The sequence below is a fragment of the Mustela putorius genome, unplaced genomic scaffold, assembly GCF_011764305.1.
Source record: "Mustela putorius furo isolate JIRA1106 unplaced genomic scaffold, ASM1176430v1.1 tig00000242_pilon_pilon_pilon, whole genome shotgun sequence".
NCBI lineage: Eukaryota > Metazoa > Chordata > Mammalia > Carnivora > Mustelidae > Mustela > Mustela putorius.
Genome location: NW_025421325.1, coordinates 12,787,946 through 12,815,025, shown reverse-complemented (window position 1 = coordinate 12,815,025; position 27,080 = coordinate 12,787,946). Strand labels below are relative to the sequence as shown.

At 40.3% G+C, this 27,080-nt stretch overlaps 1 protein-coding gene and 1 long non-coding RNA gene across 3 annotated transcripts; one reads left to right on the top strand and one right to left on the bottom strand.

Annotated features, from left to right (window-relative positions):
- Window positions 1–881: 881 nt before the first annotated feature.
- LOC123391558 lies at window positions 882–2,970 on the bottom strand. The gene is made up of 2 exons (XR_006606254.1): window positions 2,298–2,970; window positions 882–1,533 (listed from the first exon to the last, which is right to left on the bottom strand). It is a non-coding gene; the product is annotated as an uncharacterized LOC123391558 (long non-coding RNA).
- A 70-nt stretch (window positions 2,971–3,040) lies between these two features.
- On the top strand, window positions 3,041–26,638 carry MMAA (metabolism of cobalamin associated A). 2 transcript variants are annotated; one of them, XM_004758002.3, is made up of 7 exons: window positions 3,041–3,093; window positions 14,324–14,829; window positions 16,987–17,109; window positions 20,281–20,451; window positions 22,828–22,913; window positions 23,928–24,077; window positions 25,100–26,638. In XM_004758002.3, the coding sequence occupies exons 2-7, from the start codon at window positions 14,385–14,387 to the stop codon at window positions 25,385–25,387; spliced, it is 1,263 nt and encodes a 420-aa protein (XP_004758059.1). In that variant the 5' UTR covers window positions 3,041–3,093; window positions 14,324–14,384; the 3' UTR covers window positions 25,388–26,638. The 2 variants fall into 2 exon arrangements, with proteins under 2 accessions (XP_004758059.1, XP_012914596.1); XM_013059142.2 differs by lacking the exons at window positions 3,041–3,093; window positions 14,324–14,829 and adding an exon at window positions 14,947–16,150.
- Window positions 26,639–27,080: the final 442 nt, after the last annotated feature.

Genomic DNA, 27,080 nt, shown 5'->3' with positions numbered 1-27,080 from the left:
CCCAGAAAGTCTATTCAAAAAGGAGCTAAAACTCATCTGAAAGCATATTAATAATTTGGCTTCATCTACCTCTCTGGCCCCATCGCCTACAACTCTCCCTCTTACTTATCATCATTCATTTTGGTCTCCTTGCTCTTCTTGAAACATGCCAAGCATGCTGTCCCCTTCTGAGTCTGCACTTTACCACTCCTTCACTTCCTTCAGATCTCTGCTCAAATGTCACCTTCTCTGTTAGGTCGTCTTTGTTCACCCTACATAATGTAGTATTTGCCCACCCTTACTGGGGCCCCCTAATCTCTAAACCCTAGTTTGTTATTCTACATACCACTTATCATTTGATAGGTATTTCCTTTTACTCTGTGTTCTTTCTTGTTCCCCAAATGTAAACTGTGTGTGGGCAGGAACTTTATCTGTACATTTACTGATGGCAGTTTTATCTCTAGAACCTAGTACAGTGCCTGGGCACACAGTAGTAAAGAAATATTTGTAGGAATAAATGAGCAATTTTAAAAACTATTAACAGATTATAAGAATTCATTAATATTGTTAAAATTCTAATGCAACATACACAGTATAGAGCAGGGATGACTGATGTACCCGAACCTTACTCTAGTGAACAGGCCTCAGTGTAGATTCAATATCATGCCTTAAAGAGTGAGGTCATTTCTCAATCTCCTATAGTTCTTAGACATAGCACGCCATTCCTCAAGGTCAGAGTATAAGAAAACTAGTATTTCTTATATAACTGAATAAATAAATTTCTTATATTCATTTCTAATATATAAATGAATTCTGTATTTTCTAATAATTAAATGTTATCAGTATATTTTATTTTTTTAAAGTAATTGCTAGTTAGGAAAAAAAAAAAGGAAAAACTAGTATCTGCTAGCTATACTTTATTCCCCAACTTTCAATTTTTAAAAATTTCAAGTCTATAGAAGGGTGAAAAGAGCATTCATATACGCTTCACCTAGAACCATAATTAACACAGGGCTGTTTTCTCTTTACATACATATATATATATTTTTTTTAAGCAGGGACTATTTGAGTGAAGTTCCCAAACAGATATCATGATCTTTCCTCTAAAGACTTGAACATGCACCTCCTAAGAATAAAAGCATTCTTGTAATAAACACAATTTATCATACCTGAGAAATTTAAGCCAACAATATATTTAATTTTGCTTCCATGTTCAAAATTCTCCAATTGTCCACAAAAGTCTTCTGAAACTTAAAAAAAATCCAGAATCCTACCCAGTTCAGTTGCCCTAACTTGAGATCGTCCTTTCTTTTTATTTCTTCTGTGCTTTGATCTTATACTGAAAAGTCCAAATAGATCACATTGTGAATTTATCTGGGTATTCCTCACAGATTCAGGCTGTGTTTTCAGCAAGAATGCTACACAGATGTACCTCCAAAAACCTCACAGCAGCAGGTGTGTGTTTCCCCAGTACTGATGCCGGAAATTTTTTCCACAAAGCATCCATTAACATTTGCAAAGGACTAATGTTCCATAGAACAGTTTAGGAAACACCTGGATTTAAAAAGAAAAAAAAAAAGGTGAAATGAACTAAAGTGTTTAACAGTTTGTAGACTAAAAACCAGGTAAAGATTGAAAGTCATTTTTAAATTAATAAACTTCCTCAACCTCCTTAGGTAATGCAGTTTTCATAAAATTTAACACCAAAAAATAAAAAACAAAACACAAACCATTGTATAGATCATGAATCCCCAACTTAAAGAAATGAAGTAACATTACCAAGTTTTTATCTTTACTGTATTTATTGTATTCAGGAGCTGAGATCTGAAACCAGATCCGCTTCCCTGTTCTCCACTAGGCCCTCTACTTCACTTTGACTGATGTTTCGTTTTCCCTAGTTGACTATACTTGGGCCAATTACAATTGAGGTAAAAGTGGTGATCCTTTAGTCTGAACAGTAATACAGTAATGAAAACCAAGAGTTCTTTTTAAAAATTTTTTTTTATTGGTCTACGTCTAACAAGAATGAACCCATACCAAGGGTTGGGGAAGGCCTAACCCCTCACCAATGCATGCAAGTCTGACTATTACATGCAGGAGTGCGTACTGCGGCCTTGGCTCCAAATACTAATTATAGTACCATTTCTATTTGCCATAATTTGATCCTTGCTATTTATTGCCTATTGGTGCTGTCTTTATTACATTACAGCATACATTTGGGAGACTTCAGTTTTCCCTAAAAACCCTAGAAGTCATGTAAAACTCAGGTTTTATTACTTATTACACAAACCCAACAGGTTTTCAAAAAAATTAGTTACCATTCCAGTCCGGCAGTGAGATAGCAAATATTAAGCATGTTCGTTTTCATCTCCATTTCAACCGGGAAACCTTCCTCGGCAACTTTCCGAGGGCAATCGCGGGTCCTTACTTTTGGTACAAGTTAAAACGTTCATACGAATGGTAACTTTCAAGAGGAAAAAACTGTGCCACGGCTTAAACACTCGAGCTCTGTTTCGGTGGAGCGTTTATTCCAACAGGCTGGAAACTGCTCTGCAGAGTTGGGAGTCTCCGTGATGTTACCGGTTTGTCAAGCATCCCACGTCCCGCCCTCTACCCCACACTGGGAGCTCCTGGCATTGGAAGAACGGGGTCTGCGCCGGCGGATCCCGACGCCGCGGGGCCCCGGGGCTGCAGTCCGGCTCCGTCCCACTTGCTTCGCAGAGCGCCAAGGCTGAGAGGGTAGGAAGGCCGCCCTCGAGATCTGGAGGCGGGCGACCCAATGCGGACCCAGAGAAAAGCCACCCGAAAGCCCTAAACCACCTGCCCCGCCTCACTTCCAGACAGCTTCCCAGCGCCCCGCCGACTTCCACTCTCGACGCAGGCCCGCACCCTTCACGCACACGCGGCCCCCACACACGCCGGAATTCCGCGGCCACGTCCGCCGGGACCCTAGCCCCGCCCCACGCCTCCGACCAGCCCCCGGGCGCCCCAGGGCTTCTCGCGTCCGGCAGTGGGCCCTGCGCCTGCGCGCCGCGGCCAGCGCGGGGCGGGGCGGGGCGAACCCTGTCCGGCGGAAGGGGCGGGGCGGGGCCGCACTTCCGTGGCCTCGGGCGGGTGAGTGTGGGGCGGGGGTTGCGCGCGGCGTCTGGAGTCGGCGCTGGGCTCCCACCTCGGGCCGCCCTTGGGGCCCACCCGGGTGTCGGGGGCGCCCCCTGGAGGTTTTGGGGTGGGGGAAGGAAAGGAGAATATTACTGAATTGAGTGATGCTGGGAATGCGGGTTCTGTGCTGACAGGCAGGCTGGGCAGAATGGGTTCAGAGGGAAGTTTCGTTGTTTTTTTTCCCTTCAAAAAGCAAAGGCTCTGTAAGCCGTGTTAGAAGTTTTGCATCATTTTAGGCAGGGCTAAGAGCTTACCGTGTGCCACAGTAAGGAGGTTTTGGTAAGGTTGCTGGTCCCTTGCCGCTGCCAAACCTGGAATGGTTAACCAGAGAATGGATCCGGAAAGGCAGGATTGTCCGTCCAGTGTAGCTACTCCCCAAGACTGAAATTAAAACAGCTCTTCTGTGGAATAAAATCCAGGGTATAAAATTAGGGTTCAAACTGAAAGTCACAAGGCGCATCTAGGCTTTGTCAACTACTCTAGAGGGCTAAGTCCTTTCCGGCAGATGAGCTGCATTCAAATAATTTATATTTCTCATTAGCAAATGAAAGACCACTGAAGCCAAAATAGCATAAATTTTCTTATTTTACGACCTTTCTTAAGAGCTGTGCCCCGGTAAATAATACTCCGGAAAACAGATTATTATAGCTTTTCTAAGTCGGTAGAAGTTTCCCAAAGGCCTGTGCAGATTCTTAATCCTTTGGGGGTCATCTGCAGTGTTCAAAATACTCTTTTATTGGTAAACATTTAATATCGCTTTGTGTTCAAAGTAATTAGAATTTTAAAAAGGGAACAACTCTTATTTTAAGAGCTGTATTCTATTAGAGGCAAAACAGACATGAAACATTATATAATAAGAAATGTAGATCTCAACTTGAGATGTTTGGGATGTCTAAAGAAAGTCTGTATTTGGCATGGAAAGGGCTAGTGAGTGCTTGAAACATTTGCCCCGTTGACTGCCTGTTGCCATGTGGGCATGCGGGTCCCTCAGATGTAGGGATCTCTAAGTCTCTAAGCTCTAATAGGGCTCCCTAAGACCAGTTTGGATTTGAACTTCAGTGGTAAAAATGGGAATGAATGAAAATGTTTAACGGTGACGAACTTGAGAAAAATAGAGATTTCCCACGCAGATTTAGAAACCTAGAAGTAAAAATTGGGAAGTCTGCGTCTTAACTGAAAAAGTGATAAAAGTTAACATGGATAGAGAACCTTAGAATATTCCCTGCATGAGTTCAGTATGTATTCGGTGTTACTCTAATATAGCTATGACTTATTTAAAGGTTGCTTGTTTAAAAAGCCACCTGGGTGGCTCAGTGGGTTAAGCCTCTGCCTTCTGCTCAGGTCATGATCCCAGGGTCCTGGGACCCCCCCCCCCATTCAACTCTCTGCTCAGCAGGGAGCTTGCTTTCTCCTCTCTCTCTACCTGCCTCTCTGCCTAATTGTGATCTCTGTCAAATATATAAATTTTTAAAAATCTTAAAAAAAAAAAAAGATTCTCTTTAAAAAGTCATTTCTGCTGTACCAAAATTTCCTGAGATTATTGGAAAAGGACAATGTAAAACCCTCTATGGGTTTGGTGGGAGATGGTAAACAAATTAATGGCATCTGACAGTTTATCTTCAAATCAAAAAAGCATTGAGAAATGGAAACACACGGTGTAACACTGCATTGCCTGTATGAACTGTGTGCCGTGCTGTAGACACTGACCTAATGTATTGATTTTGGAAATCCTATATGCTTTCTCTTACCAGAGTAGTTATTGAAATTGAGAATATTCATTGGATCAATTTCAAGACAAATATCCCAAGTCAGACTGGTTGCTGCTGAGCAAATTTTTAATGAAGGGAAATATCCATATATTGAAATAAGACTTTAAAGAGAAAATCCTTAAAATAAATATATATTTACTGTAAAAATATGGAAAAATGTATGTTTTCAAACATCAATTGAGTAATCAGCATAATGGAGTTATTGATCCATACATAATTATAGTATATGTTAATTTATTCTGTGAGCAATGAACTATGCTGTGGGTACAAAGATAACTCACAGTCTAGGCAAGACTAACAAATCAAAACAATGTGACCAGCATTGTAATAGAGGGATGTGACCTGTACGTGACAAGAGAGGTAGTGACAACAGAAAGGGCATGGAAAGGGGGAGTAGAGAATTGTTTCTAGAGGAGACACTTGAGTTGATTCTTGAAGGCTGAAGAGGAATTTGTGAGATGATTAAAGAAGGGCATTTTAAACAGAAGGAACATCGTGTACAATGGCCAGGGTGTGTGGTTTTTCTGGGACTTGTGTGCAAATCAGAACAGTAACAGCAGGGTGGCAAAAGTGAAGGGGGGAATGAATTAAGTTGGAGAGCTGGATAAGAGCACTCCTAAAGAGTGTGTAATATTTTCGTAATAACTGTCTTAGCTGGATTGTAGACTTGACAATATTAGGACCTATGTTGGACTTATATACCAAAGTATAGCACAGTACCTAGCATACAGTACGTTCTCAGTAAATAGTTGCTGAGTACATGAATGGCTTAATTAAATAAAAATTATTTAATTGATTAATTTATATATGTATTTTATAGATTAAAGCAGAGGGAAATTTTTATGTATTTTAAGCAGATGAGTAAAATAGATTTGCATTTTATGATAAGTGGTACTATGGAAGATGAGTTAATAATGGTCATAGAGGTATCTATGATCAGCATTTTTCAAACCTAACGTTTTTCCTGTGGTAGCTTACAATTTGCATTAAAAAAAAACAGAATAGAAAAGATAAATTAGAGTATATCCCATGTATTAGAGTGTATCACATGTACTAGCAGTAAGAAATATTTTGTTAAACTTTTGTTTCAGTTATATTCTTATGTGTTAACTAATGGAAATGCATTTCTTCCTATGGACATTGATCAAAGCTTGAAAGCCGTTATAGTAGAGAAATGTGGGAAGGAAGGTGGGGAAGAGGGGATGGATATAAAGGTGATATTGGAGGGGCACCTGGGTGTCTCAGTGGGTTAAGCCTCCCAACTTTTGATGTCAACTCAGGTCATGATCTCAGGGTGGTGAGAGAGAGTCCCACTTCAGGCACCATGCTGGGCATAGGGCCTGTTTAAGACTCTCTCCCTCTTCCTCTGCACTGCTCACCCCCACAACTTGGGCGCTTGCTCTCTCTAAAAAAAAAAATAATAATAAATAAAAAGAGACTGGAGGAAAACAAATGTGAATCTTAAAATGCTGCTGTCCATATAAACCTTTTTGCCTGAGAGGGGTGTTCACTTACCTACTCACTTTAGTATTTTTGCCCACTCGACATTTTTCATTGTGTATTAATAAATTAACATTCTGGTTTATTAAGAATGGCAGTGCTTTGAGGGATCTTAATGTTGTAAATGCTGTGAGATTTCTCTTGTGTTTTGGTAGTACTCAAAATTGTAGGATGAGACCTCCATGATTCTCGGGAATCATAAAAATTCTTTGAAACAGTTTGATTTGATTATTGGCTAAGTTTTAAAACTTTTTTCCGTAAGAAAGCAGGAATAGATGGTTAGTTACACAAGCAGATGGGAAGTCTCTACCTCCATGATTTTGTCACTCTAGTAGACTTAGTCTGTTCTGCCAGTGACATGTTAAAAGGGTAGAGAGTTGTTCATACAAGGATGGGTTACATGGTTTAAAAGAAATTATGGACTTCTTTAAAATCTGGTTGGGGTTAAATTGATGAATTCATGTTATGCACTTAATTATCAGGTATGGATTATTCTCTGTGGAGTGAAAAACATTTAAAAATTGTAGAAATTTGGTCTGTTCTGTCACCTTATACTTTATTGGGATGTCCTAATAAGGTTTGCACAGAAAACATAAACCAATATCTCATTTTGCCTGAAGGAAAAAAGAAAAAAAAAACAAAATGAAGATAAACGGCTTGCCATAATCATTCCATTTTTAAATATAGAGGGTTATTTGGTATTCCCTTGGTGAGACATGACACCACCTTTCTTCACGTACATCTGGATTATTAAAATCCGTAGTTTTCCCCAAGTTCTGCCACTAGTCATGAGGCCTTGGTCAATCAATATATCTTTACTGAGCCTCATCTGTAAAATAGAATAGAATCTTGTGTACTGTTGTGAGGCTTAGCTGAAGAAGTGTATGCAGAAATGTCTCACTCATAATAAATGGTCAATGAAAGGTAGCAGCTGCTGTTCAGCCATTCACATGGTCCAGAAGGTTTGGGGACAACAAGAAAATCAGCCCCCGTGGAAAGATTTGAAGGTGTAAAAACGTTGAATTATGTACATCTGGATAGTTTTTGATTTTGGCAAAGAATGGGGGAAAATGATATCATCCTTTTCCTGGCTCTTTTTCACTTAAAGGTTTTTAAAGATTTGTATTGGCATCAAAGGACAGAGAACTTCACAATCCCAAATTGTGATAAACCCTGCAGTATAAACCAGAAGCTTGTCAGGTAGTTGGCATGGATTTTCTGTGGAAGACTTTGATTAAATTTTTGCAAAAAATAACTACTCTAAATGTTAGAACAACCTCTGTGCTATTTACTAGATGACTTTTATTTACCTCATTTATTTAGGGAATATTGTTTGCTTGCATTATTATATTTATTTAGGGAATATTGTTTGCTTGCATTATTGCATACTATATTATATAATAGATATATATATTATATATGTCCACATTATTATAAGTGGACATATTTTCATCTTGTAAAGCTCTTGTTACTGGGTTTTGATTCCTTGCAAACTTATTTTTCTGTTTTCTGTTTGGGAACATTAGATGTCAAAGGTGCCTTGATTCCAAACAGGGAACTTAGAAGATAGAATGTTTTTAGTAAAGATTGTCAGATCACACAGGATAAGGATGTTACTCCAACTTTCCTTTCTAGTATATTAGGTCGACGTAAATAGAGAATCCACTCATGAACCTTAAAAAAATTGAACAGGTTACGATGTGCCTAACACTACTGGATTCTGAGGAAACTAAGTATCAGACATTGTCTCTTCTCTGGGAGGATCATAAGCTAGGCTGAGGGATGAGAATTGGTGGGGAGAGATCTGTAAATAGATAAATTAGAAAACAAGATGAATAAAAGGCTGTGGAGCTTTGCAGATGGAACAACTGACTGCCTGAGAGAGGTGGGGGAAGGTGTGTCCTCGAAGAAGGGATATTTGAACTGAGTAGGACTTTGTCAGGCAAAAAAGTGGAAGATAAGCATTCTAGATGCCTAATTTTTGTTAGAGCATATAGACTTTTATTTTTTTTTTTTTTAAGGATTTTATTTAATTTGACAGAGAAAGCATGTACAAGTAGGCATAGTGGCAGGGAGAGGGACAAGCAGACTCCCTACTGAGCAGGGAGCCCAATGTGGGACTTGATCCCAGGACGCTGGGATGATGACCTGGGGTGAAGGTAGACGCTTAATCCCAGTGAGCCACCCATGTGTCCCTAGACTCTTTTTTTTTTTTAAGCTACTGTGCTCAAAATGGTTACTTGCCCTCGTGTATCACATCATTTCAGAGTACTATTGAACTTTGTATCTTAAAGTGGTGATTCTGATAGAATGTCTGTGCATAGAAGCATGGCTAAAACATGATTATCACTTTTTTCACTTTGTACATAATTCTTTTTACTAGGTTTTTAAGTGTATGTGCTAGTTTTATGTTTAATTTAGAAACTGACATACAAATATACATTGAATGTAATGCATGCTGACGGTCATAGTAACTGTTCAAGGACTCATCAACTTTGATTCTCACATTATGAAGAAATCTCAATGCAGAAGGAAGCAAGTTATAGGTTATAGGTGCAGTCAGAGGTAAAAATTAAATCATAAGCAGTTATTAGACATTTCTTATTGAAAATATACAAATTCCATGTTTTATCTTTTAAAAAGTTTTATTTTTAATCACAGCAACTGTATTAGTTTTCTTTTGCTGCTACAACAAATAACCACAAACTTAATGGCTTAAAAAAATACAAATTTATCATCTTACAGCTCTGTAGATCAGAAGTCTGATATTGGTTTTACTGGGCTAAAATCAAGGCATTGGTAGCCCTTTGTTCTATCCTAGAGGTTCAGCAACGGTGGGCTGAATCTTCCTCACATTGATATCATTTGGTCTTCCACCTTCCTCTTTCTTTAAAGGACTTTGGTGTTATTTTGGGTCCACCTGGATAATCCAGGATAATTGTTTTATTGTTAGGTCAGCTCATTAGAAAATTTAATTGCATTTTTGCAACTTTAATTCCCCTTTGCCATTTAACATAACATATTCACAGGTTCCAGGCATTAAAACTTGGACATCCTTGGGGAGGGGGGCATTATTCTGCTTACAACAGAAAAATATGATTCGCCAAAAAACATGTAAGCACTGTAATACCACTTACCTATAGATGAAATTAACATTTTGACATGTATTTCTGTGTGTATATGTGTAAAACTTTATGAGAAATGGTATAACACCTCTGTCTTCAGCCACTCTTCTAATCTCATTTGTTCTCATGGATTTAATTAACACCTAAATACTGAATGATTCTCAAATTTACATGTAAGCTCTGACCTCTTCCTTATGCTAGTAATGCATCTCCCCACTCAGGATCCCACCTGGATGTTTGGTAGGCATCTCAAACTTAATGTATCAGAAACTAAACGTGCCTGATCTTACCTGAAACCTGACCTTCTGTGAAGTCTTTCCAAGCTCATTAAAGGGAAGCTCCATCTTTGCTGTGGCTCAGGGTAAAACCTGTGCTGAATTCTTGACTGCTCTCTTTCTCTTCCATCCCACATCTCATTTATTAGCAGGTCCTTTAGAGTTCACCCAGAATTTGATTTAACACCATCCCTACGTGGTCCATGTCCTCCTCAGTTCTCATGTGCATTATTGCATGTAATTACAAGTAATCTTAGCCGGTCTCCCCATTTCTGTTCTTGCATCCCCATCAGATCCCTTTAGAACAGAAGTCAATCAGGTTCTCCTTTGTCCTACTGCTTCCATTCTCATTCACAGTCAGAGTTTGCCAGTCATACCTATAGCTGTATATATGACCCCCTCTTTGGCCTTAAACTTTCCTTCTTCCTTATTCACATCTAGCCACACTGGCTGTCTTATATATACATCTATAATCTGTCTTCCCTTACTAGAATGTTGGCTTTATGAGGTCAAGAACTTTGTTCTGTTTTGATCATTGTTGTATCCGCCTTGCGAGACTATTGCATGGCACATAGTAAAGGGTCACATATTTGTTGAATTAATGCTTTATAATCTTGTTTCTCTCTCAACATATTACTTTGTTCTTTTTGATCAGAGCTTTGTTGGGTAATGAGAGGTAGTCATGGTAAAATTTGTTAATTAAAGGGAATATTTTAGATAGTTATATTTTTTTCTTAGACAACATAAATAGCATTTTTCCTATGCGAGAAATGTCTCCTCTCCCTGAGAACTAGGTTTGGTAGTAAGAATTTTCTGTCTCCTCTTCATCATTTCCTTTTTCTCTGTTCTTTGGCTTGTTCTAATGCCATCACTCTCATTGCACACTTTTTTTCCTTTTTTTAATTTTAAAATGTTATTTATTTATTTTAGAGAGTTGGGGGAGGGGCAGAGGGAGAGCATCTGAAGCAAACTCCCCACTGAGCTTGATCTCATGACCCATGAAATCATGACCTGAGCCAAAACCAAGAGTCAGACAATTAACCTCCTGAGCAGGAGTGTGCACCCTCACTGCACACTTTTTAAAAGATGCTTTGGGAGGGACAGAGTTACTAACATCTCTTTACCTTTTAGCAAAAGGACTCCTCCTTGATCCTGAAATAACTTATTAAGAAAAAGTGCCATAGAATCAAAAGACCTGGGTTTGAGTCCTGGCCCTCTCATTGGCTATGACATTAGTCACCTAACTCACTCTTGTTACATGAGGAATAATAATAATAATAATTGTCATAAAATTTTCTGGGAGAGTAAAGTGAGAAGTATTTGGAAATGTTTTATAAGCTCTTGAGTAACAGGCTGGTGAGAAATGAAATAGATTCTAGTCAGCAGCCTTTTTTGTTTGTTTTTCAGCAATTACAATGTGCCAGCCTCCATTGTGAGCTTTGAGGATTCTAAAGTGGACAACAGGGTCTTGAATCTGACTTCTCTTTCCCTTAATGCCCTGCCTAAGTTCAGGTCCTCCTCATCTCTTTTGAGTCTTTGCTAGGGTGTCCTGAACTGGGTGTTAGGTTACCTGGGTTGGATTCCTCTTGGCTTCTCACCACTGCTCCTGGTGTTATCTCCCTAAAAACCCAAGTTGATTATGTCACTAATCTCTGTAAAGATCTCTGTCATTTCTCCACTGTCAGTAAGGAGCCTCCATTTACATCCTGGTCCAGCTTCATTTCCTATCACTAGTTCCGTATATACACCAGGCTTCTGTCTCACTGAACTGCTCAATTTTCTCTTGATAAGGCAGGGAAGAGACCAGGTTCCAGCTGTGACTGTACATGTAAGTCCTCAGTCTGGAAGGCTGCCTCCTCTAGTTTTTTTGTTTGTTTGTTTTTGTTGTGTTTTTTTTTTTTTAATCCTTTCAGACCCAGCCTTGACGTTGACCCCTCCGTGACTTGAACCTTCTACTCCCTAGGGAGAGTTAGCTTCTATAATTTTGTCTGTTCCCACAGCACTTTGTGGGTTTTTTTGGACATGGTGTTTATTATTCTGTGGGCTTTTGAAGTGCTGGGATTATGTCATTTAGAGTAATATAATGTGACAGTCCTCCTAAGAAGGTATAGTGGATTGAATGGTGGCCTTCAAAAAGATATACCCATGTCCTAATCCCTGGAACTTGTGAATGTGACTTTGATTTGGACAAAGGGGTTTTTACAGATGACAGTTGCCATTAAGTTAAGGATTTTGTTTTTAAGAGACACCGTGTGTGTAAGCAGGTTGACGAGGGGCGGGGAACAGAAGAAGAGGGAGGATCTTAAGCAGGCTTCACATCCAGCATGGAGCCCAACTCGGGGCTCAGTCTCATCACCCTGATATCATGACCTGAGCCGAAACCAAGAGTCAGATACTTGACCAACTGGGCTACCCAGATGTCCCGAAATTAAAGATCTTGAGATGAAATCATGTTGGATTATCTGAGCAGATCTACTGAGTTACAGATCTCCACACAGAGGAGAGACACAAAGAGAAGAGAAGGCCATGTGGTGCAGCTGTGAGCCAAGGAACACCCGGAGCCACCAGGTGCTAGGAGGGACAGGGAGAGTCCTCAGAGGGGTGCAGGCCTGCTAACACTTGGATTTCTGACTTCCAGCCTCCAGAACAGTGAGAATAATTTTTTTTTTAAGCCACCCAGTTTGTGGTAATTTGTCACAGCAGCCCTAGGAAACTAATATAGAAGGTCGCAGTAGAATGACTGGAACATAGTAAATGTCATTGTCATCACCAACAGTAACACTGTCATCACTATGATTCTTAAACCTAGAATGGGACCTGAAAAGCAGTACATGCTGAGAAAATAGTGGCTAAGTAAAAATACAGTTCTTTCCCATGAGCTTCCAAGCTGTTGTGATGGCAATGATATTGTTGAGGAGTGTGCTTAAAGAGAACTTCCAAAATAGATCCTCTCTTAACTGTATTGTTTTAAATGCCTTTGTGTGAAGGGTGCTAGTGGATGTTTTAAATTGTTTTTTTTTTTTTTAGAGCCATTTTATACAGTTTTCCACAAACTGTCCTTTTAGAATAAGACTAATTTTGTCAAAAAAGAAGTCATAATGCTCTCTTGTCCCCCCCCATAGAAAAATGATGAGCAGTTATAGTTTTAACAATAAAAAAAACTTAAAATATGTCTTCTTTTTCCTTTGAGAATGTTATTTAGTAAAATTAATTTCATGCTGATTGGCCTTGAAATATAACTTAGAGAGGAACTTTGGAGTAATAAAGTAGTTTATTTCATTCAGCTATGAGATAATTGAAAACCCAAATTTTCAAATAATCATAAACCCAAATCTGGTAGGCCATATGTATCATTTTCATGTAAATTTTAGTTTGCCACTGGAAGCTAGGTGTATGACCTAATTTTTAACTAATGTTTTACAAATTGGTATCATAATAAAAGCTAATGTTTATTGAGCTCTTACTCTATGCTAGGCACTGGTCCAGGCTTTTTACAGGAGGCTCTTTACATGAGCCTTCAGGCTCTTTAACTGAACTCATTCTCACAGCGGTCCTGTTCTCTTAACTCAAGAGGGTGCTGAGGCCCAGAGTGGTCAACAGCATGATAGCCGACATGGCAGAGACTCACTGTGGCCGTGGCTCGTACCCTCCGTACTTTTCTAACTCTCCATGACTGTGTCAGCTTTCAGTGTTGAATACAGTTTGAGGTGGAGAGTATCAGTAAATCTAAGTAAAGCATCCTCATCTAATCCCATAGTGATTCAGACTTCAGTGCACTTTCTGACCCATGGAGATGCTGATGTATGGGCCTGGGAATATGCATTTTAGTAGGTACCAGGTGGTTTGGGTCCTACTTGGAAAGACAGTGACCTAGTTACCATACAAACCTCATAGTTCATTTCACATGAAGGCCCGGGGTGATGGTGGTGGTCGTGGTGGTGGTAATTAATGGTGGGCTTATAGCACATTCTTTGCATATATCTATGTTCCAGGGTGAGCCCACTGAACGCTTACATTTATCCAAGCTTACGCCTCAAGTGCCTATGCTATTAATCACATTTTTTTTTTTTTTTTTTTTTTTTGGGTAGAGAAAGAATAAAAAGGCTAGCATGAGAAGAATTTTTTTTTTAACCTTTTGAATGAGCCTCAAAATCAGGTCCATTCGATCTGAGGAAATTGTAAAGTCTGTAGACAGAAGAAAATAAGCATGACATAAAATTTCTACCCTCACAGGAGCTTTGTATATTTATTTTTTGTTTAGAAGAAAATTTTAATGTACATTCTTTTTTACAGTAGAGCAATAATCCATCATTTGGGCTACTCTGAATATTAACTGTAGGCAAGGGGGTGATCATCTCTCTTAGGTTTGGTAAGAAACTTTCACCCATTTGTACTGCCAAGTAGCCTGATTATGTGTGTTTTAGAATATAGGGAAAACACTAAGCTTGCAGTTTTACTAACTTCAGTATCTTAATTGTATATTGAATTGGCAAAAATATGTTTTTCTTTCTTCTAGGGAGTCACAAATCACATTGAGCCAAAAAAACAATCCAGTGTTTTCTGCCGTTACAAACAGAATGAATATTCCCATGCTACTGCAACATTCTCACCGGAGTTTCCTAAAAGGCCTTTTAAGAACACCTTTCCGTCGTTACTGCTTCATCTTTCACTCAAGTACTCATCTCGGATCAGGAGTCCCTTGTGCTCGGCCGTTTAATTCTCTTGGACTCCATTGTACAAAATGGATGCTGCTGTCAAATGGTTTAAAGAGAAAATTATGTGTACAAACAACCTTAAAGGAACAAACAGAAGAACTTTCTGATAAAGAACAAAGATTTGTGGATAAACTTTATACCGGTTTAATCCAAGGGCACAGAGCCTGCTTAGCAGAGGCCATAACTCTCATAGAATCAACCCACAAGAGGAAAAAAGAGTTAGCCCAGGTGCTTCTTCAGAAAGTATTAGTCTACCACAGGGAACAAGAACAAATAAATAAGGGAAAACCACTAGCATTTCGAGTGGGTCAGTCTTTTTTTTTTTAGTCTCTTAAGTAAATATTTTTCTAAGTTTTCTATATTTTAAAATAAGTCTGAATAGTTTGCAATCTAATGGGAATTCTTTTTTTTTTCCCCCAAAATTTGGGCTGGATTTTAATCCCCCCCACTCCCCACTTTCTCTCTTTTTCTTTTCTTTTTTGCAAATATTGTTCTTGTTAAGTTGGTGGGGGGATGTCATGGTCATTTGAGCCAAGGCTCTGTATTTTAAGAGAATAATATTTCTGCTTTGGCAAGAACCTGTGGCTCCCAGAATAGACTATGCATATGAAGAATCGTTAAGTGGTTTACTCAGCTTGATAGTCCGAAGTGAACGCCTTGTTTCTGTATTTATATCAACTATAATTATCCTTATCACATTTCAAAATTCTGCTTCTTAGGTGTTTCATTAGTCTTTCTAGGGCAAGTCTCCCTTCTTCCAGGTACTTTCTGTTAGAGTTTCTGGGAGTTGCTTGGCTCTAAGCATAGCCATCTCAATACCAAAATGTGTTTTAAAGGAGAAACCCTATTCATTTGCTGTCTAAAAATATTAGAAATTCACTTGATTTCTTGAACAGATGACTAGGTTCTGTAATCGCAAATAAGCTGGCTTTATTTTTTTTAATTGTGCATTTTTAAACAATTTAGATACGTTTTAGTGGATTGAGAGTTTCCACGATGGCAGAGTAGGTGATCCAATCAACTTTCCCACTAAAAAGACCTGGAAATGGTGGACAAAGTGCAGAAATTTTGTGAGGATTGGGCAAATACACTTAAAAATTGACTGGCATTGTATTAGACTTATATCTCAGTTTAATGATATGGGATTAAAACCTTCTAATTTTATGGTAACAGGGTATGCATCTTTGAAGATTATTTCAAAAAGAGTTCACCAACTGATATTGGGAGTCTGCATTATTCACACATCCCATTCTTCTGCCCTCATTGAAGGAACTCTCATTTTGAGAGTAGTACATTGACTGTGAATAATCTTTATGTGACAGACAAAACAGCAGACTCCCAAAGAGAAATTCCAGTTATGACAAAGTGTTTACTTATTATACCTAATGGATGTTTGAAGAGAAAACATCCCAGAAATATATGGAGTTAACCAGCAACTCACACGAAGCTAGTAACTCACAAATTTTCATTGCTGTTCTGGTTCTTTCATTTTGGTCTTATGAAGCCAGATGAACCTTTGTCTTTATTGTAGCTTTTCTATCACCATCATCTTCTATCACAGGTGTTTGCTCAGTACCCATACAGATGTTTAAGACAGAGAAGAGACCTTCCCTGAAAATTACAGTAAGGTTGGGCATGCCGTATGATCTACACATACTTTTGAATGCAGTTACAGTTAAATTCTTAACTTTTATATACTTTATACCATGTTCTGTTCTAAACATCACAAATAGCAACTCATCTAGTTCTTACAACAACCTAAAGAGATACGTGCTATCGTATGCATTTGATTGCAGAGTATACTCAGGTACAGAATGGCTAGGTAACTTCTCCAGGATCACACAGCTCTTAAGAGGCAGAGCTAGAACCAGAACCAGTCACCTGGCTCCAGAGTGTGTGTTCTTATCTTATCGCCAGGCAGGGAATTTCCTCCCTTTCTTAAGACAAACTAATTTCTTCAGGATTCAGTTTAAATTTGAGTTATGGGTAAGGTGCAAAAAATTATCTTTCATAAGTGGGAAATTATTTTCTCAATTACTGGGAATTTCCAAAGTACTGAGTTGTTCTTCCAATGGGAAGATCAAGTGTCCAGCTTTGGGGTAGGTGGAATAATTACTGCTCATGATGCGGCGGGCAGGTGTTGGGGAAATTCAGCACATTAACAACAGAAGCAGTGATGTCTGTCCAGAAAGATCTGTATTATAGTAAAAGGGCCGATCCTATTTTGTCCTTTTACAAAGTAAATTTGGAGAACATACGGAACTCAGAGTTGTTTTCTTCCTATATCCCTGTTGCTCAGGAGCTAGATAAATGGTTTTTCACTTACTTTAGGAAATGTTAAAATACATTAATGATGGTTTTAATACATTAGGAGAAATACAAGGTAATCTGATATTTGAATAGAACTTAACATTGTGCTGATCTTATTTCTTTCATTAAATTAGAAGGTCTTTCTCTACTACAGGATTGTCTGGGCCCCCTGGTGCTGGAAAATCAACCTTTATAGAGTATTTTGGAAAAATGCTTACTGAGAGAGGGCACAAATTATCTGTGCTAGCTGTGGACCCTTCTTCTTGTACTAGTGGTGGTGAGTATTGGTGATTTTTTTTTTTTTTTAATTGCAGAGCAGGTCTCCTAGGGCTCTCTTATAATTTAATGGGAATTTGCACAGTCCAGTAACTAACCTCTTGCGGAGTTTGATCTCATTGAAAGGAGTTTTGGGGGGGTGAGGTGGAGATGGAGGTAGCTTGGGGCCTTGGGCTTCTTAGTTTGTGGGGAGTCCAGGAGGGGCTGGGTACTTAGAGAACTAGGAAAATGGGTGCCAGAAGTTGAAGATAACCAAAAGCAAATTTCAGCTCTTTGTCTATCATAGCTGACACTAGGCTCTCTTCCCTCCTGTTCCCGCCACCACCCCTGCTCCATCACCCCCTATGCAGTTCAGAAAATGGGTCCATCCCCTCATTCACTTTTTTCCTGTATTGTTGTAACATTTCTTAATCTTAAAATATTATTGCTCTTTATAACTTGTCACCTGTTCATGTTATATGTTCAGTGAAACAGAAAGCCCTTAGGGAGACTGTGTAATACACCTTTGTTCCCCCCACAGCACTTAGCATGGTATGTACATCTCGGGCTCAGCAACTGCTTACTGGTTTGAGGGCACACAGTCACTCGAGTTTAATTGGCAGCTCATGAGAGAGAAAATGAATAAACTTCATTTTCCCAAAGGATCATTTAAGGAAAATATAAAGCATACCATGTAAATACTCAGGAAAGTTTTTCCTTTCCTTTTTTTTTTTTTTTTTTTAAAGATTTTATTTTATTTTTATTTGACAGAGAGAGACACAGTGAGAGAGGGAACACAAGCAGGGGGAGTGGGAGAGGGAGAAGCCAGCTTCCTGTTGAGCAGGGAGCCTGATGTGGGGCTTGAACCCAGGACCCTGGGATCATGACCAGAGCTGAAGGCAGATGCTTAACAACTGAGACACCCAGGTGCCCCAGGAAAGTTTTTTCTTTCCTTATCCCTCTCACATTACAGTTATTCATTTAACAAGCATTTGCATATCTGCCATAGGGGAGGCATCATACAAGGAAGGCACCGGGGCGTGTAATGGTGACTGAGACACAGTCCTCTTAGTCTTATGCTGTATATCTAATGATGGAAACAGACATGTAAACACCGGCCATTACAATGTAGTGTGTGTTGTAAGGGGGAAGTACAGGGCACTTTGTGGAAGTGTTTGGTTTGCATACTGTGGGTTTCATGCTAAAAAAATAGAGATGATATAATCCTATTTAAAGAGCTTTAGGTCAGTTGAGAGGTGGACAGCAATTCCTGTTACCACTCATTGAGAACTTTAGCTGAAAACATGTACAGTTTTTGATTCACAATAATAAATGTTAACCATAAAATAAAATTATACTCACAGGGCTCAAGATTAAAGCCATGCGAATGCATTTTCTTATTTACAGTCTAAGCACTTACTTTGTTAAAGGTAAGGACTTGAGCAAATAATTTTTTTATAGTGGCTCTCATTTTCATACAGGTGAGAAGGCTTTTTTTCCTCTCACTGTATTCTAGAATACTTGAAATAGCAAAAGAAAATAATAGCTTGAGATAGTAGTAGCAGATTTGGTGACAAGAGAGCCTAATTAAAGTTGCATGGCCATGTGGTTTTAATTCTTAAACTTCCCTTTCTCAGGTGAAAAAAATATATAGACTTTGAAAGAGAAAATACTTGAGGATTAACAGGGCACTGTAAGTTTCCATTTCTACTTTATTTTTGCTGCAGTAGTTACATTTGCAAAACAGCACGATGCTAAAGTTGAAAAGCATTACTTTTTTGGTCTCTAGTCGGTGCATCTTGGAGACCTGTCTAAGGGTCTGCAACTGACAGTTTTTGACTCACTGGCTAAGACAGTTAGATGGGAGAGTAATTTCATAATCTTTAATTCAGTGTGTTAGGATCTATAGGATAATAAGTTAAAGTACAGCTTTGGCAGATTGGTGACTTATACAGAGATGATTTCATGCCGAAAATTACTTTAGAAAAAAGTTTTGTGTGCAGTAAAGCAGTTGAGATATGTGGTAGGTGTCTGCTCTAGAATTAGAACCTGTGAGAACTCTAAACTGGAATCACAAGAGAAAAGACCATATCTTTAAGGACCTTCTCAATGCTTAGCATCAACTTTATGTAGAGAAGTTAGCTCTTAGGCAGAGGGAAAATTAAAGTGTGGGTTAGACTAGAACTACACCTTCAAATGTTGTTATATGGCTAAAGGAAAGTAAAAGTTTGAGGTAATTTCAATAGTCCCAGGGCATTTAGTCTTCTAGAATTTGCAAGTAGTGGTATTTGCCAAAATACTGCAGTAAGCCCTAGGACATCACTAGTTCTAATCCACAGTCATTAAATTGATTGATGGGGTGCCTGGGTGGCTCAGTCAGTCAAGCGTCTGCCTTCAGCTCAGGTCATGATCCCAGGGTCCTGGGATGGAGCCTCTCTTTGGGCTCCCTGCTCAGCGGGATGCCTGCTTCTCTCTCTGCCCCTACACCCTGCTCGTGCTCTCTCTCTTTCTCTCAAATGAATAAGTAAAATCTTTTTAAAAAATTAACTAATTAATTCCTACAGTGAATAAGCTCTCATTAGAGAATATGTAAGACATGGTCCCATGAGCAAGGAACTTCTATTAAAGCACAGTTTCTCAGCCTTGGCACTGATGACATTCTTTGTTTGGGGCAGCTTCCTGACACTAAAGGCTGCTTAGCGGTATCCTTGGCCTCCACCCACCAGATGCCAATAGCATCCTACCCCCAGTTTTGACAAGTAAAAATCTCTCTAGACATTGCCAGATTTCCTCTGGGGGAAAACTCATCCCCATTTGAAAACTTTAAAGGCAACAATGTTAAGATGACAGTAAAGAAACCATCTTGGCTGAAATGGAAGATTGATTTGGGGACTAGTAGAAGCTGAAATTGGACAGGTAAGGTAGGGCTGCATTCTGAGGTCCTTTAGTGCTAAGCTGAAGAATCTGGATGTGAACCTCTGTCAGTGGGAAGCCATTATAAATTTTGAGGGGCTTGAAATGTTAAAACAATTAATTTGGCATCATATATGCTGTGTTGCACTAAAGCTCAATAATATGAAATAATTTTGAGATTTGGGGAGAAATGCCCTAAAGCACATCATGTGGGAATTAATTAGCTGATTGATAATTGGCCTTTATAGGTGTTCCATGATTAGAAAACTCTGTGTTTTAGGATCACTCTTAGGTGATAAAACCCGAATGACTGAGTTATCAAGAGATATGAATGCATACATCAGGCCGTCTCCTACCAGTGGTACTCTAGGAGGCGTGACAAGGACCACAAATGAAGCTATTCTGTTGTGTGAAGGAGGGGGATATGACATCATTCTTATTGAAACCGTAGGTGAGTGTGATTTTCTATTTCATAACAATAAAATACTATTATAATGAATGCTATGTAAAGATGAGTGACAACTAGTATCATTTTATTCCTTGAGTGTATATTTCCCAAAGGTATAATAAAATACAAGATATCTTGGGTTCTATAGGAGATAAGAAAATGCAGGCTCTAATCCTGACCTTTAAAGAAAAGCCATCTATCTGGAGAACTGTGATACATATGTAAATGCCAAAGGAGAGCTGTAAGCATTGAAAACAATACATTAACTTAACACCTGTTGTGTTGAAGCACATTTCACATGTCTATAATATTCGCTACAAAAATACACATAGTTGGTTACCCCTTTAATACAGGGCCATGCTTTTTTTCACCTTTCTATCCCTAGTACATAGTTATACACAATGAAAATACTGAAATGGAAACCCCAAGAAATTCACAGGCTATGGAGAGACAATCCACTGTTACTGAGTGATAAATGTTTGTGCCACAACCCGATTCGGGTTTGAGGGATCAGGGAAGACTTCTGGGAGGGGGTGACAGTTGAGCTCAGTGTTGAAGGAGGAACTGGGGTGAAATAAAGAGAGCGAGAGGGCATGGCCAATTTACAGAACCACGGTTTGTTCAGAATACGTAGCCCATAGAGTATGGAGGCGCATAGCGGGTAAAGAGAGGTGGGGCTGGAGACCAGAAACTCCACCATGTAGGGGGGGATGGAGGAAGAGTTGCCCGTGTGGTAGTGGGAGAATCGAGAGAGGAGAGAGCCATAAAAACCAAGTGCATTGGTTAGAAGTTGCATTTGACTGCTTCTCCCAGAGACTCGAAAGAGCTGTGATTCAGCAGAGGTGGTGTATTTTTTTTGTAAACAGAAGAAGCCCAGAGGCAGGCAGGCCCGAGTAGGCCTGGTGGCCCCACAGTGCCCTCAGTGTCCCCAGCTTCTGTCTCTGCTCTCCAGTCTCAGCATTTAGTTTCCCTCCTCAGGGTTGCTCTTGGTTAAAAGACACCTGACAAAGCTCTAACGGTCACATACACATTCCAAGCAGGAGGCAGAGAGATGAGGTAGAGGGTAAGGAAGGAGGGGTAAGGGGTCGGCAGAAGAGATGTACCTCTGGCTGGGTTAGCCCCTCTTTAAAGAGTCTTCCTGGAAACCCCATGTGGTGACTTTTGCTTTCACGCATAAATCATCCCTGGCGGAAGCCCGGTCTGATGACTGTGGGCTTCTACCTGGTACATCAGTGCTCCTAACAACCCCTGTGGTAAGGAAATGGGGAAGAATAAATATGGAATGGACAGCTAGAAGTCTCTGACACCCCAGCGAAGGGCAGACTCTTAAGAGAGGTTTCAGTGGAGCGTGTGATGTGCAAGTCAGATTTAAGTGGATTGAAATTAATGTGAAGTAATGAAGTGAAGACAAATGAGCATACATTGATTTTTCTTATTAGACACTTAGCTATAAAGAAAGTGAGAAATATGGTGATAATTGGAGGAGGTTGTGTGAGGTTTTGTCCTATTTTTTTTTTCTTGGTTCATTTAGTTTTCAATGAGAAGGACCCGAGCACAGTTCCTATGAGGTGCTGAGCGACAGGAGCCGGTAGACTGAGGAGAGCTTAAAGATAAAGCAGAGCCTGGCCCTGAGGAGGTGGGGAGGAAGGAGCCGCTAATCTCCGGCGGGTACTTCTTACGCTGCAACTGCAGAGGAGGCAGTGAGCAGGGTTGGCATTTGGGGAGAGGGAAATGCTGAGGGAGCTCTGGCCTTTATTTCACCACCAAGTAGTGCCATGGGCATCATTGTGAGGAAGACCACGGCCCAGTGAATGTTTGTAACAGCCACTGCAAGAAATGGGAATGCAGCTGACTGAGGGTGCCTAGCAGCTCCGCTTTTGCTGGGCTTTGCGGAGTGGGCAGCGGACAGTAGACCCCATGACCCTGCCGTGGTGCCTGTTCTTGAGCCATTCCTCCGGCACCTTACAGAAGAGAGAACACGGATCGTTGGACTGTTCCATGGGTGGGGCTTTGCAGGGCTCCTGGGAGGATGGAAAGCCAGAAAGCCGAAAGTCTTGACAGGCATGGTCTAGGATTAGAACCACACTGTTCAAGCCACTCACTGGTGAAAGGGAAGCCAGGAAAGAGCTGCGAGGGGGAGGAGAGAATGGGCGTCTCGAGGTTCGCCATTTAGCCAGCATGAAGGCTACTGGCCATAAGCGAGGGCGAGAGGTGGGAAGGGTCACAGGTGGTACTCATAGGGCAGCGCATTGCATAGATTCCTCAGAGGTGGGGGTTTCAAAGTGGGATCAGCTTGAGTGTGTGTACGGGAAGGAGTGAATGAATGGCGGTCGAGGTAGCTGAGAAAGTCTAATCACTATGAATATTTTACAATCTCAGGCGTGGGCCAGTCCGAGTTTGCCGTTGCGGATATGGTTGACATGTTTGTTTTACTGTTGCCACCAGCAGGAGGAGATGAATTGCAGGTGATTATGTTGCCTTTTTTCCTCCCAAAACACAAAGTATACATCTCTGAAAGTACACATTGCCAGTGTTGTGTTGCTGTAAATTAAGCTGGGGTAATGGAAGCAAAAGAAGTAGCATTCAGAGGCGCCTGGGTGGCTCAGTTGGTAAAGCATCTGCTTTCAGCTCAGGTCATGATCTCAGGGTCCTGGGATTGAGTCCCGCATGGGGCTCCCTGCTTGGCGGGGAATCTGCTTCTCCATCTCCCTCTGTTCCTCCCCCTACTAGTATGCATGCGTGCTCTCTCTGGCTCTTAAATAAATAAATAAATAAAAAGAAAAGAAAATCATTCATATTAGCTAAAATGCCCGAGTCAAAGGCACATTCTCTGTGTTTTTTCCTAACTTATAGTAACAAAATTTATGACCTTGAGCTAATCCTACAACTTAGATTTTTCTACCGGCGGCATGGGGAGTGAATGGAGCACATGGATAGTTCCAGCCAAAAGAGGACCACTGTGGTGTGGGTGTTTGTAGTACCAAGACTGGGCCATCTTTAGCTATCTGGTTATTTTCCTCAAATGCAAATTGGAAAAAAAATTATAAACCTTGAGGAAAGGTTCAAAGACTGTGTATGGAAATGCAGATGTTAGCGATAGGTGTCTTTACCCTATAACCACTTAATGATGGTTGGTTTTGCGTCCTGAGCATTAGCTCAGGAGAGACAGAATCCGTCATGAGACAGCTGGACTTGTGTCCTGCCACTCATTCTTGTTCTGTCTTGAGGATGTACTTTCTCTAATTGTAAATGTATTTTCTCACGTTAGTCTCTAAATTTGGGAGAGATCTTACAGATGACTTCCATAATCCCAACAGTTAAGTGAGTGTGGTTCCCGGTACTCAGGGCTTGGGAGAATGTGGAGGTAAAGTTAGTTAATGAAGTGTGTGACTCTCAAAATCTTAGCGTTGACTGGTCGCCCATTTTTTGCTCTATTTAAATGAAATGTTTTTGATACATCGCTCTCTTTTTCTCTTCAGGGTATCAAGAGAGGTATAATTGAGATGGCGGACCTGGTGGCCATCACGAAATCTGACGGAGACCTGATTGTGCCGGCTCGAAGGATACAGGCAGAGTACGTGAGCGCCCTGAAGTTACTCCGCAAGCGCTCCGAAGTCTGGAGACCCAAGGTCAGCTTGTGTTCTGCTCTGTGCTCCCCACCTGAGTGGACTGCGCACATTAGAGGAAAGAATGCAAGTCCCGTGCCACACATAATCCATTTCTGCTTGGATGTGAGATCACAATTTAAAAATTATGACAAAGCCAGAGCAGGTAGTCATGATTTTAAATATAATCCTTCAACCTCAAGATGTCAAAAGCCAGATATGAGGGGATAGATTAGATTGCTTAATGCTTGACTTGAGCCATTCGGAAGTGATAGCAAATCCATTCTGAAAGGAACCTTCTGAAGATTCTGGAGCGGTTAGTGATTTGATTCTCTATCTCAGAGTTTGAGGAGCGGACAAGAGGCTTTTGATGTGATCACTTCCCTCCCCATTATGCTTGCTGGGTGCTATTTTCAATAAAGAAAAAACAAAGACCCGTTCTGTAATAAATGGTACACGGATACAGATGTGGGTGGCCTTCTGTGCAGGAGGTCACTCTGTTATTAAAGAGTGAGCCAGTATCACTCAGGTTAGAGCAGCGATGACCTCTCTTACCGCCCGCTCCCCAGCTCGCCCATCCAGGTTGTCTACCCTGGGCATGGGGCCATCTGGCCTGTGCAGGTGCTGGGTGTTTGGCTCTTAGCTGAGCTGAATCGGAATGGGGCTGTTTTCTCACCGTAGTTTTGTTCCTTAGCACTCAGGCCTCGGGGCAACCTACCCAGCATTGCCCTTCCCATCCTCGTGACCCTCTCACAGCTCCTCCTTGTTGCGTCTGAAAACCATCTGAGCAATCCTACGTCAAAATAAGCCTGTGGGCTAAACATTTTGACCTGATGTCAGTGTCTTGTTTCTGCATATAGTAATCGTAGTAAGTGACCTCAGTCTATTTCTGGGTATAGTTTACTTCGACACAGTGATAAAATGTCTCCATTTTCACTTAACTATTTTTGTATACTGTAAGAATTAATTGGCAAATATCAGAGACCCTAAGAAGATGTTTCCTGTCATTTTAAGTAAAACGGTTTTGGTTCTTCCCTTTTCAATAGGTAATTCGTATCTCCGCCAGAAGTGGAGAGGGCATCAGTGAAATGTGGGATAAAATGAGAGAGTTCCAGGACCTCATGCTCACCAGTGGGGAGCTGACAGCCAAGCGGCAGAGGCAGCAGAAAGTTTGGATGTGGAATCTCATTCAGGAAAGCGTGTTAGAACATTTCAGGACCCATCCCACCATCCGGGAACAGATCCCCGTTATGGAAAAAAAGGTTCTCAGTGGGGCCATGTCCCCAGGACTAGCAGCAGACGTGTTGTTGAAAACTTTTAAAAGCAGAGACTAAGGAAATTTATCATGTGCAATGATTTTATCTATCATTTCATAAAGTATTTTAATATTAAAAGTCACTTGAATGCTTATATTTTCAGTAATTCTTTTGTGGTGCCCTTGGCCTCATTTGTGAACCGTGCTTGAAAAGTATGATATAGCTGGCAAAGGTCAGGCCCTTGGCAGTATTTATAAGGTACCTGTTACATGTTACTGATTTCCATTTCTTTCTCTTCTTACACCCTGGCATGGTAGGTGGCAGGGGGGTTCCTTCTCATCAGTCACAGGCAGAGAAAACTGAAAGAACAGAAAAGGCTCATGTGCCTTAAAATGTTTTCTTTGATACTGTATTCTCTGCGTTTCCAGAGAAAATGTAAGTAAGAGTTCTTCAGACCAGAATCCTACACAATGGGCTTAAGAGCTAAAAATCACGACTGATATTTAGTGTCCAGACTATTCTAGGGATTTCTGAAATGGCCATGTAATGTACATGAGTAAGCAAACAAGTGGAATGTATAGTGATGTGAACACAGTTTTAAAGTCTACTTGTCTAGACTTGTGGACCCCCCATGATAGGAAAGCCCAAAGGGAGCTGGGGGAAATCAGCTACAAATAATATGGCCCATTAATCCCCAAAAGTTGAAGTATACCCTCAAAAGACCCAAGTGAGGTCACAATGATTTAAGGGGTATTCAGTTTGAATATTATCAGAGGCTTTTGCTTCTTTTCCTCCTTGGTCATTTGACTTCGTATTAGCATCTTAAACATCTGCCCTACTCCTAATGAGGAGGAGCAAGTTTTCTCCAGAGGAAGCATGGCACAGGGGTTGGGTTCTGGGGTTGAACTGTGTGGGTTTAAACTTTAAACATTGATCAGTCACTCATTAGCTGTTTAAGTTTGGACAAATAACCTACCTCTGTTTCAGTTTCTTCCCTGCTAAAAGGGAACTGACATGTCAACTTTATAGGGCTGATGAGGATAAATGAGATAACTCAGGAGAATCATTTTGCTACCATGGTGGTATATAGGAAACACCCTGAAGCTGCTTGCTGTTATTATTATGTTAGTTATAAATACCTGAAGCTGTACAAGTCTTATATGTAAGTTGAATTTTCTGTCATGGTCTTATTACTGCCATCATGCTCTTGTGCTATTTTATGATTGTCTTTAAAGTACCGGCTGTAGTTAATTCTTTGAATATATTTTATACTGTTTGATGGTGGTTATAAGTGTGTACATTTGAATAAAATTATCTCTAACCATGAAATTTCTCCAATGCACAAAATTTCTTCCCAGAAATTTCAAATGTATACTATTCTGAATCCTTTAGAATATTTTACACAGTATGTCAGTTTTCACTGCTAGCCTCCTATTTGGAAGTAAATTACTTGAGTATTATTTTAGCAAACGTTCTATAACTTTATTTTTAATTTTAATTATTTGTTTGAGGGAGAGCGTATGAGCAGGGGGAACAGCAGAGGGAGAGGGAGATGTGGGCTCCTCGCTGAGCAGGGAGCCCAACATGGGTCTTGATACCAGGACTGTGAGATCGTGACCTGAGCCAAAGGCAGATGCTTAACTGACTGAGCCACCCAGGTGTCCCCATAACTTTTTTTTTTTAAAAGGATTTTTCTTTAAATCCTTTAAAAGGATTTGTCCTCATCTTATATGAGGGCTAGGAGAAACCAAAAGAATCTAGCCAGCTCACC

Bases quoted from the DNA above. Each gene is read 5' to 3' on its own strand.
- MMAA (XM_004758002.3), top strand. From the start codon at position 14,385: ATGAATATTCCCATGCTACTGCAACATTCTCACCGGAGTTTCCTAAAA. The intron at 17,110-20,280 runs GTGAGTATTGGT...TCTGTGTTTTAG, and splicing joins TTCTTCTTGTACTAGTGGTG to GATCACTCTTAGGTGATAAA. The intron at 22,914-23,927 runs GTGATTATGTTG...TTTTCTCTTCAG, and splicing joins CAGGAGGAGATGAATTGCAG to GGTATCAAGAGAGGTATAAT.